A 15,462-nucleotide genomic window follows, 5' to 3' on the forward strand; every position below is an offset into this window, starting at 1 on the left:
AGTTGTGGTTTCGTTGCAAGTTTACGAATAAATCGTGCTTGGGCGACGAAGGTGTTCGAAGTATCGACTTACCGACGTTTGTACGGGTAGCTCTGGCTTTGTTTTCTTTTCGGTTTCTTGGCGTAGATCCGGAAGCGCTGCCACCACGCCAGTAAAGAGAGAGTCGGTCGATCGATGACACGGTTCAGGTAAAGCAACTGCTACTTTAATGCTACTGTAGGCACAACGGCGAAATACAGAACAAACTCAAGAGCGAGACAGGAGAGCGTCTAGGGCGCGTGTCCTTATCTACAGTACCGCTGACCGGTACTGGCGCAGTCCTCTCTTCTGACGAGAAGGAAAGTAATCCTGCAGACCCAAAGAATTTGAACTTTGCTCGCTTAGCCATGAGGAGTCCCAAGACGTCGTCTCGGTCTTATCAAATTCTGGAGTTTTATCAGCCATCAGCGACAGAACATCGAGAGAATAAGAGAAAACGAAAATCATGATCAGTTTCATTGTGATATAACGTGATATAACGTCGACTCGACTTGCGGCAGCTCGGTTCTAAGGCTTCAATGCATGATACCCAGTACACGTCTTGGGTCAATATGGGGAGCTACAGTGTATTTTCTTCATGATAAAACAAGAAGAGGTCGTTCTATTTTGACAAACTAAATTATGCATCGACAAAGAGTAAATTAAACTCTTCCGGTAATCTGCGCATTTCTAAGTACAAACTTCCATTTCCTGAAGAGTTTTGACAGCTGTATCTTAGTAGACTTAGTAGGACAAACGTAACGCGGTAGTCTTCGGACATCTTCAGTAGTCTTCGGAAATCTTCGGTAGTGTACGGAAATCTTCTGAAATAATCGGGAATTTTCGGAAAAATGGGCGAATAGGTTGTCACTTGTACACACGCCTCAGAAGTACGCTTGTTAATATGCAGATTATCAAACCCTTATCAGGACCCAAGTTCCTCGGAGCCGGTTTTTGTTTTTGTCCGAAACGTTGATTTATTTCAAAACAACCGTGTCAATTCTTTGTCTTTACTTTTTTGTCACTCCAGTTCAAATACAGTGTCCATCCCTATATACTTTTTGGCTTACTTGCATTCCCTCCCCATCCATTTCCTTATTTTCCTATTTCCGGTTATTTGCTTCGAACTCCCGATAACTCGAATTTTTTTTCGATTTCCCTAGAAGGTTCGAGTTATCGGGAGATATCTGCCTTGTACCCAGACGTCTCTCTCTCGATGAAAATGTGCGCGCAAAGGAAGGCGGGAAGGAGTCTGTACTCTTCCAATGGTCCCTTGCGGCTCATCATCAGTCGCTCGCCATTACCTTGCGAAAAACGAAGTGCCTGAGGAGGAGGCTGGGTAGTTACGATCAGCACCGAAACAGGAAAAATTCTGGTTATTTTTCCAGAAAGAGCCCTCAGGCCCTCGCTTCAAAACCTTTAAAGCTCGAAATCCTCACTGGTAGTGGATCAGTGACCAAGAAGTTTTGAAAAAAGGTGTAATATAATTTCCTTTGATTTTACCCAATCGGTAGCTTTCATTCTGGACCTCTTATAACTCTCCCTTTAGTTACAATCTGAATCTAATATTTTATTGCCTTTTAGCTAAAGATTTTAACCTTTAGAAAGTTCAGGAGACTCGTAGCCTTAAAAAAAAGCCGACATTTCGCGACACCACCATTTCGCTGGAAAACAATGCAATGGTGACGGCGCGAAATGTCTGCTGTTTCCTCAGGCTATAAAACTCTACTCTTGGCCGCAGAAATTCAGTGACTGTGGGCGCTTTCCATTTAGGAAAAAAACCCGGAAATTTCGGTGGTAGGAAAAGTGGAATTTCCGATTGGTAAAAAAATGTTCCATTTGGTCGTAAACCCCAGTACGTGGCGGTGCCCGACCGTGGACCTGGAACTGGTACAAACATACCAGAAACGTAAATGGAACGCGACATTCCGTTCGGAAATTCCAACCGGGAAAACGGGACCACCTTTTTAGATTTTCCACTTTTTCTGGGAATTTTCCAGTGGGACGAACGGACGAAACCTGTTCCATTTACCGCCGAACCGGAAATTCCGGAAATTTTGACTAAATGGAAAGCGCCCTGTCTGTCTTGATCGCTGTTTTCTTTTTACATTCTTAGAGATTGTTGTGGTGTCAATCAAACTTGTCCTGATTAGCCGTTTTACGTGAAATTCTTGTTCACCAAACGACCCAGGCGAGTTCCGTGAATGCTTCCCTCCCTCGCTGGATCAAACTCAACAAACAGTCCGGTCTGCTTCGCTGCTAAAGGTGACCAGTTCGCACGCTTCTAGTAGGATTGGAATATGTTCGTGCGTTCGATTATGTTCGTGTATCGCACGGAAAAAGTGACACGTCGCAGTAGTTTTGGTATGCGCATCCAATACCGCCAACAATACAAAAACCATGTTGACGGAGGAGAGTAACAAGATATTGGCGCAAAGCAAGACAACTAAGTAAGGAAGGAGTGAACCTTATGACAGTCTATATAGCCTGTTCCAGGCGTTCAGATGGTGGGGAGCGTTGCGAAGTTAAAAGGAGCGCGAAAAAATAAAAGCGAGGGAGGGGGAGGAGAGGTGAGTCCCCCTCTACTTTTCATCGCTTTCTTTACTTCGTACCGCTCTCCACTATCTGAACGCTTGGAACAGGCTACAGGCTATATATTTTGTTCTGCACCCACAAGAAACCCCTCCGTGTCCTGCGAAACAGCGCACTTCGCCAGGGGTACTGGGAAGGTTTTAAAAAAAGGGATAGAAGCAGTAGAAGGAAGCTGGGAAAACAATAGGGATTGTCACATAACAATGCCCCTATCGCTAAAAACAATGGAAGTGCAAATTAAAGAGGACCAGTGAAATAAGAGGTTTAGAACGGTGCAGGTCTACGGATCGGCACGCCGCCGGGCTTAAGTGGCTTAAGGCAGCACCAGAGTCAGCATACTGTACGCTGACTAAAACTTCGATTAAAACGTGGAAATGTTCTTTTTAGAGACTTTTATAGCTTAGTAGTTATTTGGTTTTTGTCACTAAAGCACATCGAGGTCTTAAACCGGTCTTAAGCTCAACAAAGGCGTGATAATTCAATGCCTTTATAATTGATCCCCATGGAATCAGAGTATTATCCCGAGAAGAAATAATTTTGGAGGTTACTTTTGGTCTCGGAGGCAGTGACCTTATTTTCTTTTGATTAAAATAATCAATAATAAGACAAAATATTCTCATTGCCTCCCGTCGTTGCGATTTAGTCCTTATTATACCAAAATCCCGAGAATAATTAACTTCCAAACATCGCGAGTCTGGTCACGGGTGCGTCATATCGTCCCTTAATAAAGAGAGATTTTGTCATACCCTTCCGCACCTTTGCCTTCGTGGCAGGCGTTGAAAGGGGAAGGGGGAATTTGGGCGCCTAAGAGCGCAAGGGTGCGCGAATTTCCCCTTCCCCTATATGCGCCCAACCTCCTTCCCATGGTCCCTTGTGCTTCATCACCAGTCCCTCGCTTTCGCCTGTGTGCGAAAAACGAAGCGCCAGAGGAGGAGGCAGTATCCGCATCACTTCCTTCCTGTAATCGTAATTGTCCCAATAAACCTGACGAAAACTGCCTGGAGACTGACGGTATGGGAGCTTAAACAAAGACGTTTTTGCGCGACGCATTTCAACCGGAAGTGAGGCCTTCTCCCTTTTTCTATGCCTTGACGCTAACGTATAACAAATTTGTATTGCTAAGTTTCTTTTCTCTTATAAAGAGGATTTACCCGAGAGTTTCAACCAAAACACTGCCCAGTGGTTTAAAAAGTCCACTTGCAGTTGACGTCCGTCGCTCAAAAACACTGTAGCTATGAGCCCGCGCTGTTTGGTCTGTGATTTGCCAACCATGATAGGTAATACATTATGTAAGAAATAACCACCCTAAGATGGCGGATAGCGAGGATTCTTTAAGGCCCCAGTTTGGTAATCGTTTTCTCTCGGATCCGAGCAAGGTTTTTGAACATAATGCTTGGTAAGATGATGATAGACGTTAAATATTATATCTAGTGCATGGGGTTTTTATCGTGATCATTACGCGGGAAGACGTAGTCAACCAGCGTTAAAAATTTGTTAGCGCATTCCTTTCGTTAGACTGTTCACAGTCCTCTATTTTTCAGTAAGATTATCGAGATCGAGAGCTTTGCGTTACGGACTGCCATCTTGCATGAGTGTCAAAACTACTTAAGGGGCGGGGGCTGTTTGTCTAAGGTCACGTTTCACACTATCACAAGCTCAATCCGTCTCTTGTCACGAACTATTAGTCGTGTTTGGCCTCTCAACACTTAATTCAAATCGGACAAATCACAAACCGCGTAAGAAACTAGCCAATTAAAAACGCCGTCATATGTCCTTGCGACTCTACGGGATTCGAAAACGATATTGTGCACTAATTCGCAGACGCTCTTTACAGAAGATTTAGAGTGTCTGCGATGCAGGCAATATTCAAAAAGTGTCAAATGTTTTTTTTTTCCGTCTTGCTGAAAGAGGACGAGAAAAGGAGGCTCCGCCTGAATCATGTCATGTCTTTGACGTCATCTTCTGGGCTCGTCAAACTGGTTTTTTCAAGTGCGAGCATCCATTTATCGATAAACCGATGGTCATAACCGAGCCCGCTGTACGTAAGTACCAAGCGCACGGCTGTTAGGCCTGGGTTCAAAGCTGTATCCTAGCAACACTCAGCGCATGCTCTACAAAGTTTCAAGCAGAGTCCAATAGCAGGGTGGGATTTCTCACTATATCAGGCTTGTCTCCAAGAAAGTCGATTATATTTGAAGACTCTATTTTACAGAGGTAATTCATCAAATAAGCAAGATATGTAATATAATACGAAAATTAAAGTCATGTTTTATTTCAGCAACTTTCGCCTTGTTCATGTTGTAGCAAGTGGTTTACCTTTCAGTTTGAGTTTTGACTTTTGTGTTTCATGCTGTTGAAGATGTTTTGGTTGACAAAATTTTGAAACAATCGCAACATTCTGGTCTGGTATTTTAATACAGTACAAAATTACAGATACAAGTGTTTATCAAATTATTCTCTCGACACGTTTTCCTTCAGTGCCTGTATAGTATCTGCCGTTACAAAGGAATTTTTTTAAGAAAGCAAATAACAGTAGTACAACAGTTTTTTTTTACCCGAATTGGGTGCACTGGGCCGTAAATCACTCTGGAGAGCAGTTTCAAAAAAATGGAGGTTTCGGATTCGCTTATTTCCTGTAAGAGAAAGACCGATTCGTGTAAAAATATATGCGGTTTTAAAAATATCCGGATTCTTGTGGAAGTGGCCCAAGTTTGACTGACGTCGAACTTTATCATCTATCTGACGAGTCCACGTTTGTTACCCTTGCTAATTATTATTAAGTATTCAGTTGTAAAGTCGGCCGTCGGCAAGAATATTTCTCAGGTTAGGTTGAATTTTAATCGGGCTAGAGTATAAATATTTCTAGCTGTAAAGCACAGTGTTACGACTTTAAACCGTCACCTCATGTCCAGTTGGCAAGACACTTGAAGGTTTGTTTTCGGGTTCTATTTAGCTGTACTGAAATTTGGTTGTCAAACGTTATAGTCGTTCTATGTTTGATCTGTTATAGAAATCGATGTTCGTTCCAGTCTTTAGCAAAGTATTTAATGAATTGCAAGACTTGTCAGAGAGCGGCGCTTGTTTGAGTTCGACGCTTGTGAGCTGCGCTTACATAAAACTTTTTTCGAAAAACTCAATTGCACGTCGTCTTTCTTTTCCCTGGTCTTGTTCATAAACCAGAACAGTTTTTATTTGAATAATCTGATATAAAAGTTCTCTGTTAATTTGTCGACGATTCGCTCCCTTCATTGGCCAGTACCACGTGCCGTTTACACTTGTTATCAGTTATTTTAGTCCATATTAAAACTCAACTGTTTCAAATACTACGTAGAATCCAAAGATTGAGATGTTGTGGGTCGGAAACTTGACGATTTTGTGGGCAAAAAAAAGGTAGCCTATTTTGCTTGAAAAACCACGGGCCATGTTGTCAAAAACAATCTCTCAAAATACACTGTGAACATTACACGACCTTACAACTTTTTAAACTGGAAATATTTAGAAATTTTATAAGTGAAAGGTCAAGGCAACCGCCAAAACACAACGTGAGTTAAAAACATCCTTGATTTTAGCTTTGATAACTACGTCGGTGACACTCATTTTGTATTATTTGTGATATTTGAATTGCATTCAGCATGTGCGTATACTAATTTTGCACAACCTTTCCAAACGATTTCAACCAGCAAGTTCATAGCTACATACGTTAGTGACTACGAACCCACTTGAAAAACATTTTTTTAACTTTGTAAAGATTTATTCTTGAAAATGTGATTGCGGTTTAATACACGAAGGATCTCATTACCCGCACCGATCTTGTGTTGGACTTACAAGCACATTCAGTTAAAATAAACACAATTTAACAGGTTTTGACGTGGCTATGCTCATTTTATTGAAAAAAGAGATCACAACTTGTCAACGTATGGTTAAGCATTCTTTGGTACTGATATATTGAAGCATCAACTGAAAAGGTGTAAGAGTGTTAATCCAAAACGGGTTAATTAAACAGAAATAAGCTGCAGAATCAAACGCCAGTTAAAAAAGCACTTCCCTTAGTCGTTAATAGTTAGCTCTAAGGATGCCAACTTTGTAACGTCTTTGAAGGTGGTTTTAAATTCGCTTTAGTAACTCCAATGAAAATTTGGGGTGATTCAATACTAAGGGACTAATGCTGCGTGCAAACGGACGCAACAACTCCCAACATTGCTGGGCCAACAATGTTGGGAGTTGTTGCGTGCATGTTGGCAGTGGTGTGCAAACGGATGCAACAACTCGCAACAATATTGGGACCTGCAGTGCATCGTGGGAAGGATACAACCCATAAGTCTTTGTAAACCATGCGTAATGAGCGTGCGTGGCGCCAACAATGTTGGAAGAGCTGTGCAAACGGATCCAGCATTGTTGCGCTACGCTTCGGCGATCACGGAACAAAATAAATGTTGGGAGTTGTTGGCTGAAAAATTTGACCGGTTTCAAACTTTACGCAACAACATCCAACAACATGCAACAGGGTGTGCAAACGGACGCAACATGTAGCATCCAACAATGTTGCGTCCGTTTGCAGGGGGCTTAAGGGGTGGCACCCTCGGCCCTTGCCGGGTGGTAAAAGATGGTCCTTAGGCTTCATCTTATCCATGTACTTAACGCAAAGGTCGTCTCCTCTTTTCTTTAGTCTTGCTATGTTTACTATTTGCAAGGCCTCCATATAGGACTCAGCTTCAGTTTCACCTTCCACTGTATATGACAGTAAGCGACCAAAACAGAAGGGGTTAAAGACATCTTATCTACTAAAGAGAGACAAGAGAATCGTGCATTCCGAACTGTTGTCATCTCCTCTCTATCCTGAATATCGTTTTCTTTCCCAATCCCGCATCCCGTGCCCTAATCATTGGCGAATCCCGCTTCCGCGGGTAGCAGTCTTATCCCGAATCCCGTCAATGTTTCCCGCGCGAACTGAGATACTGCGCTCAGTATTTTGGTCAAATCCCGGATAGTCCCAGAAATACCCTTCCAGACCTTGTTGAAGAGAAAAAAAGGTAAAGCAACAATATTTAACGTCGAGACTGTGATTTCACTCATAAACTTAAGGTCGACGGAGTGTACCTCATTGGTAATTTAATTTCGCAAGAATGCTCTTTATTTGAGTGTCACTGCATTTAGCACGAAAGTACTAATTGGGGACACTATTTTTCACGGGAGACGGGACCGCCATTTTACTTGGTTATCCGAGCCACGCGAAGGTCCAACTGCTTGGGGTGCAAAGGGAGTACCATCATTTCTCAGTGATTTTAAGACCCTGAGGATTGGAATCGAATCCGTGACCTCCCGCTCTGCTGTCAAGCGCTCTACTGACTGAGCTAATCCCGCCGCAAGAAAGTATTTCCCGGGGTGCGATTTTAATACGCAAATATGAAAAGAGGCATTAAAGTCGCGATTCAAGCGTTCTCAACTTGATTTTAGTTTTCAATCTTCTGAACTTTTAAAAGTATCGAGATAAAATGAAACAAGCAAAAAAGCAAAACGCGATATTGACGTTATTTCTCAACATGCCACAGAAGAGACAATTACGGATTGGAACGTACCAGTAAAATAAGCTAATAACTTGTCCTTATTTGTCGACACATACATCATGTAAAGTTTATGTTATAGATATTAAATTAATGTCATTCATTTTTTTTTCCAGTGATTTGAATTTTCTATATGGGTATATTAAATTTCGCGGGGATTTTTCCACAATCGCGAAAAACGCGAAATAAGGTAAAAGAAGATCCTTGCTTGATCATTTTACGTAAAATTTTCAAAACTTCATACAACTGTAATATTAACCATTTATATACTCAAAAAAAAATCATTTGATTTGCATAGCTCAGTAAACATAAGATCAAGGACAACTTTTTCCACTCAGTTTCTATTCTTTCTTGTTTTAGTCTTTTGTTGGGTTTTTCATAGGCTGCTGAACCAATTATTATTTTAGGTTATTTTGGATACTCTGCTTTCCTGCAAATAATATACAAGTCGCCTGGCATGAGTGAGCAACGTACACACTTGTCAGGCGAGATTGAAATCTGCCAAGATTAGGAATCACGAAACTAAAGGACCTAAAGTCGAGCAAAACGGAACTTTAATTTGAGATTTAGGCCTGGATGGGAAAAGTTGGATAGTTCAACTTGTTTTTTAACTGTTAAAAAAATTTTCAAGTTTTATTATTTATTCTTGATTTGGATAGTGTATTGAACTGTATCGTGCGGTTCTTTCGATTTGAATAATGGAATAATAAATAACTTTAAAAAAAACTTCATCTGCTTTTCTGTAATGATCTAAGGAAAATAGGTACTTCTTCGTTAAATGCCAACCAAATTCTTCGTTTCTGTGATAACGGAAGTTTGGGCTTTCCTATTTCAGTTCCCCACATATATTTGTAAATAATCATTTTATTTCTTCCTTACAACATTTCATTGAAATAAAAGATCAGGATAGAAACACGAAATATTCTGGTAAGGGCCCTCCGGCTCTCGTATCAAAACAGACCTTCAAAGCTCCAAGTACACGTCAGCACTTCTCATTGACGACTGGCTTCTGAGCGCTCAGGAAACGATTGGACTAAGTTATTTTTGAAAAAAGGTATAGTGTTCTTCCATTTTAATTTCTATTACCGATTCGGTAGCTTTCATTTTGGACCTCCTATAATTCTCAATTTAGTTCTAATGTGAATCGCATATTTTATCGCCTTTTAGCTGAGTTCAAACTATGGAAAGTTCAGAAAACTCAGCCTGAGAAAACTGCCAACATTTCATAGCCTGTCAGGGCAACTAGTGCCGGCGTCGTGGAATGTTGGCGGCTTTCTCATCTACTCTGAGAGTTAATTTTACTGCAGAAATGCCGCTGAAATTCCGGAGGGCTAGTGAAAAAAAGAGAGTCTCCAGAGGTTCTGGCCCAAGTTGTTCAAAAGATAGATAGTAGTCTTGACCGCTTTGTAGCAAATCTGTTGAGTCTTTTTTGATAGTAGACATATTAAATTCAGCAAGCAGAATACTGCAATGCTGATCGTACTACGTGAAAATTAACTCTGCAAGACATTGCTGGTTTTCTTTGTATATTCTTAGGGATTGTTGTGATGTTATCCAAACTTATCCTTATCATGATACTGGCGGCCGAAATTTTTGTATGCCAAAAGGCTCTGGTGAGTTCCTGTCCTGGCTGGATCAAACTCAACAAATCCCCGGTCTGCTTCGGTGCTAAAGGCGATCAGTTCGGAAGATTCAAGTACGATCGGAATATTTTCGTGCGTTCGATAATGTTCGTGCATCGCTCGGGAAGAGTGACATGCAACAGTAATATTGGTTACAGAACTGGGGATGCGCTCCAAATACAACCAACGGTATACATACCATGTTGACCGATGAGAATAACAAGATACTGGCATCAAGAAACGAAGGAGCGAGCCTTATGGCAGGCTATACATCTTCCTCCTCTATAGTCGTATTTTGCGCCCAGAAGAAACCCCTCTGTGTCCTGGAAAACAGCGAACTTCGCCTGTGGTACTGGGAAGACTTATTAAAACTCGCAAGAGGGAGATAACGGCGGCGAAACGTGTGCTGATGTTTATGCTTTGCCGGCTTAAGACAGCACCAACTGTCAGCACACTGTGCGCTGACTAAAATCTCGATTACCAAGTGAAAATGTACGTTTTAGAGACGTAGTACGTTTGCAGATTTGTAGTTATTTGGTTTTTGGCAATAAAGCAAAGACAAGAAAGCCGTGATTATTCAATGCCTTATAATTGATCCCCATGGAATCAGAGTATTATCCCGACAAGAAATAATTTAGGGGTCTACATTTGTTCCTGGAGGCAGTGATGTCATGTGATGTTGGTGGATAAAAACTTTTAAGTCATCTTATTTTTTTTTTAATACAGTAGGAATCAAAATTAAGACAAAAGTACTCTTACTGTCGCTCATCCTATCGCTTATCAGGTCAAAATCCCGAGAAAAATTAAGACAGAATCCACCAGGAAATTGAATAATTTTAATTTTCAGGGGGCAAAAGCTAACAAAAACCTTGTACCAGAATATTTAAGTTTATTTTTAAGATTATTTATTATATATTACAACTGTTTACAGTCAATCCGACTGACCTGCAGGTAGCTAAACTAATCGAGGCAGGTCAGTCTCATAATTTCTAAATATTACAGAGTTCAAGAAAAGAGTTTGAAAAAAAGAGATTAACAGTTTTGCAAAATAGAGAGAAACGTATGAATAATATGGTTCCACATTAACTCAAAAAAGGAAAACTAGTAAAAGGACAAAAAATGAAATAATTATGATATTAGTAGGTACGTCAGTTCTTGTATTTTTGCATTTAGTTCGCTTATTTCATTTCTTAAGGATTGGTTTTCCTGTCTTACCTGTTAAGTTGTCTCTTTGGTCATTGCGCACTCTCCAGTCGAGAATATAGTTCAGTAGTTCACCTAGCCTGATTCTCAGACGTCCGAGGTCGTTCGCAGTCCCGTTAGCTTCCCTCGAAGGGACCGCAAACGACCATATAACTTAACATTTATAGCCCCTGAAAAGTTAAAAAAAGGATGCAATATGATTGAAATTATTCTGGTACAAGGTTTTTGTCCCGGCTGAAAAATAAAATTGCTCAATTTCTTAAGTCTGGTCACGATGCGTCATATCGTTCCCCCCCGGGGGGGGGGGTACCGGGGTTAATTTTTGCTGGGTATGTGCCGCTGGCCTCTTAGAGCCCCTACCCAATTATAGTCTATTCTGTGGCCAATTACAGGCCCCATCTTGGTCACTTTTGGGCAAATATGTAATTTTCGCGATCCCAACTTAGTCATTTTCTATCACTTTACTTCTCATCTGCAGTAAAAACATTCTAGTATGCTATGAAGAACTGTCTGGAACTGTCTTACCTAAAAATCAGAAAATGTGCGACCCCATTCTAGTAACTCAATTGAAATGCGACCCCATTATAGTCAGTCCAGTCGTGAAAATGCGACCCCTTGCACATCTCCATTAGGGACGGGCCATTAGAAAAGTTATGGGGGGGAGGGGAATTTTCGAGCTGCAGGAATTTTTTTTTTGTTATCAAATTCCTTGTATGATTTTTTTTAGGCCATAGCATGAATATTTTTTAGGGTTAATTGGTGTGCATAAATTTTTTTCATTTAATTTTCCCTTGCGCGAATATTTTTTTTTGTACTTCGCCCGCCCGCCCCCTCCCCCCCCCATAAGTTTTCTAATGGTCCGTCCCTTAGCCTCTTATAAGGAAGTGCCGCCGGGGATCGTCCCTTGATAAAGAGAAATATTGTTCATACACTTCCGCACCCTAGCCTATGTGGGACATGTGGCAGGCGTTTCAATGTAGCATGAGCTACAATGAAAAAAAAAAAAGAGTTTTGCTTCTTTGTTTCAGAAGACCTGTTTTGCTTGAATTTAATTTTTAAGACGGTGTCAGCGGAGCTATGAGCCCGCGCTATCTGGTCTGGGAATTGCCAACCACAGGGACTTGTACATCATGTAAGAAATAAGCACTCTAAGATGGCGGACAGCGACGATTCTTCAAGGCCCCAGTTTGGTAATCGTTTTCTGTCCGATCCGAGCAAGGTTTTTGAACATAATGCCTGGTAAGATATTGATAGACCTTAAATATTCCTTATATCTAGTGGATCGGGTTTTATGGTGATCGATGTACACCAAAACGGTTGTTAACTTGAGAGATGACCTTCTTTCTCATTCAACCATTTTGAACCGCGAAGTGGCGACGTGCGAGAAGGATGGAAAAATATAGTCATCAGTTATAATTAAATAAAAAGGAAAAGATCATTGCACATGGCTGGCACTAGAGCTAATCACTAATTCATATATTTCAGATTTATTTGGCCTTAATACGTTTAGCCTTGTTCCAGGCGTTCAGATAGTTGGGCGCAGGCGAAAAATTAACAAGCCATCGCTTGTTCACACGTTGGTTAGCGCTTACCACTGGTTAAATCAATATCCAGTGGATAACACAATTGGTTTCCCTAATACTTATCCACTGGATAGTGATTTATCCGGTGGATAGTGCTATCCAACGTTTCAACAACCAGGGCCAGGAAAAGAGACGGCGAAAAGGGGGTCTCCCCTCATTTTTTCCTCGTTTTCGTTTTCCACTCGCCGCGTTAGACTCCCTCCCTACCAATCTGAACTCCTGTAGTGGGCTATATTCAGCATTTGACATGGGGTTTACTGATTCCGTTTCTTAGGCAAACCCCCAAAGAGGACTGATTGAGAAGTTTGTTAGAATCATACTATTTTAATAAACAATCAAACAAGCAAAACCTAGCAAAAAAACTCCGATCCAAATTTGTCGTCTAGAACAGTTACACATTATTTTGTGTTACAGTTCTCTTTCACGTTTTTTTTTCAGTTCACACCACCAAGAAATGAAACCAACAGTCTATATTCCATTACATGCTTATTTTTGTTTTGTTTGAATGTTTGTTATATTTAGGGACAGTGTGGAATGGGATACTGAACAGGAGGAAGCTGCACAACAAAAGATAAATGAAAATTCCAGAGTTAAACTTGGAGAAGATCAACAAAGTATTTTACTCTCATAGCTGTATTGTGTTGATGTAATAAAAAAAAATTATACTGCTTAAAGTATTCATACCCCAAGAGCGGGGGATATGTGAAGGGCTCCCATATGAAATGGGCATTGATACTTGTAAACTCATTTAGGAATGTTTATTGCAGCTTTCAGTATTACTTAGGAGACTGAGAACTTCCCTCCAATTTTTTGATGACCCTCCAGGGGAACTGGTTTTCATGTCATTGGTAAAATCCATTCTACAGGAAAAGGAGCCTTGTCAAAAAATTAATTTTATCAAAATTCACACGGTGGAAACTGCCACCAAATTCTTTTTGTCTGTAGCTTTTGATATAATTCTTGGGGGACAAAGTTCCATTGACAATAAAGAAGTGTAATTTTGGGAATATTTACAAAATGTACTGGACAGCAGCTGTAACACAGCCAGCCCTTTAAATCAGATAACAGATTTGTTTCTGAGCCCTAACAGGAGACAATGACCTTGTTTCCATGGCAGAGAGAACCCTGGGGACAAGATTGAGGAGTCGACAAAGGAATTCCTGATTATAACCTGAGAATGGCTTTTGTCTACACTATGATCGACAATATTCCTAAAAAAAAACAGTGGCTAAATTTTGAAAGAGAGGTAGTTCTCACAGTTCCCTCTTTTACAATAATAATACAATTTGAAATAATTATTATTTCAAATTGCACGATTTGAGATTTTTTGGACAGCGCTCAAAACAAATTTGGACCTGTTGCCAGCCGGTTGATTGGCCAAAGAAATTTTAGGTCGGTCATATCTCTTTTCTGTCCAGTCAAAATGTTAAAAGTGGAGAGTTTAAGCTTCACAGCAAACGCCAGATTTGTTTGTTTGTCCAGACAAATGCTCATTTTGACCATACATTGTCTGTTGACATCTTGAGAGTACGTGCCGTGAGAGTAAATCAAAATGGACTATGTCGTCATGTGTGAGGGCTGGATGGATGTTAAAGATCTTAAACCAGAACTTTAATACTAATGTCTCATTTGGGGCACAATGTTGGGTTAAGGAAGGGATAGGTGCATGGGCAGTTTGCCAGAATCTTGTACTGATCCTGATATTTTCTACCTCTAATTCAACTTTCAGAATTGTATGAGGAGAAAGCAGATTGTTTCTGGAATGAATTTTACATGCAACATCAAAACAGGTTCATGTAGTTTAGAGTGGTGAAATGAAATTGAAAATTTAAGAATCAAATGATATTTTAGCCCTGCCAAGTAATAATAAATTATCATAGATATCTTACGTGAAACAAGTAACTCATCATGTATCATTATTTGGTTAATAATAAATATAATTGATTATTGCTAATTATTTTGTAGCCAAAAAATTAATAGTTATCCACAGTTGGAAGCACCTGTCCAACAGCTCCCCTTTTAGGTAGCCTGTTTCTTTTTTCTTTATCCTTTTTTTTTTCAAAAAAATTAAAATAAATGAAGGCGTATTATTTGACAGATGATGAATGTTTTTTCTTTTGTCAATAAAGGTTTTTCAAAGACCGTCACTGGTTATTCACAGAATTTCCAGAATTATCAGGACCAAACTCCTTAAAACCACAACCTGAGCATGAACAGACAACAAATTCTCTGGGATCAAGATATGAAGAAGCTTTAAGATCAAAGCCTAGCTCAGATGATACTCCACTACAACAAGAAACAAATCTCCTAACAGTAAAAAACAATGAGGATTTGTCACCACACTCTGTAAACCCTCAACATCTAGAGAAAACAAATCTTCAGGCCATAGGACACGAGAAAGCTTTAACAAAGGAGACTCATTTATCTAACTTCTTAGAGAACTTGAATGTCTCAAATAGCTCTAAGAATGTGGCTGCTAATTCTTTGACAATGGGAGATGGTTGTAAGGAATTTGATAATACTCGATGCCGTGCAAGTGTGAAACAGAATTCTTCAACCACCATCTTGAAGGATAATGGTACTGAAAGTGAAAGACATTGTGCTGAAGTTTATCCTGGACATAAGACAAAGAAACGGATTCTGGAGGTGAAGAAATTGATGGAGTGTTTCCTCTTTAATATGTCTGAGTTTTTTTTTCTATTTCTAATCTCATGTTTAATTTTCATGAAGGGAAAGCAAAGGAGTTGAGGGATGTTAGAAATGTGACCCTCATAACAAGTAGTAATTATGTACACAATTATATTAAATTTGGTCATGGTTTCAATTCTTACATGATATGAGATGGTTTTTAGGCAACTGAGAACATATGTGGTTTATCACATG

The 15,462-nt window shown here is 40.2% G+C and overlaps 1 protein-coding gene and 1 pseudogene across 1 annotated transcript in view; both read left to right on the top strand.

Annotated features, from left to right (window-relative positions):
• Positions 1 to 3,920: 3,920 nt before the first annotated feature.
• Positions 3,921 to 15,462, top strand: part of LOC140931364 (tRNA N(3)-cytidine methyltransferase METTL2-like) — a 36,784-nt gene continuing 25,242 nt past the window's right edge. Inside the window, exons 1-4 of the mRNA XM_073381166.1 lie at positions 3,921 to 4,006; positions 13,102 to 13,193; positions 14,309 to 14,369; positions 14,709 to 15,225. Of these exons, the coding sequence (XP_073237267.1) occupies positions 3,921 to 4,006; positions 13,102 to 13,193; positions 14,309 to 14,369; positions 14,709 to 15,225 (756 nt within the window). The remainder of the gene's footprint in view (positions 4,007 to 13,101; positions 13,194 to 14,308; positions 14,370 to 14,708; positions 15,226 to 15,462) is intronic.
• LOC140930019 (uncharacterized) lies at positions 9,712 to 10,225 on the top strand (annotated as a pseudogene).

This window comes from Porites lutea, chromosome 3 (assembly GCF_958299795.1).
Source record: "Porites lutea chromosome 3, jaPorLute2.1, whole genome shotgun sequence".
In the NCBI taxonomy this organism is placed as follows: Eukaryota; Metazoa; Cnidaria; class Anthozoa; order Scleractinia; family Poritidae; genus Porites; species Porites lutea.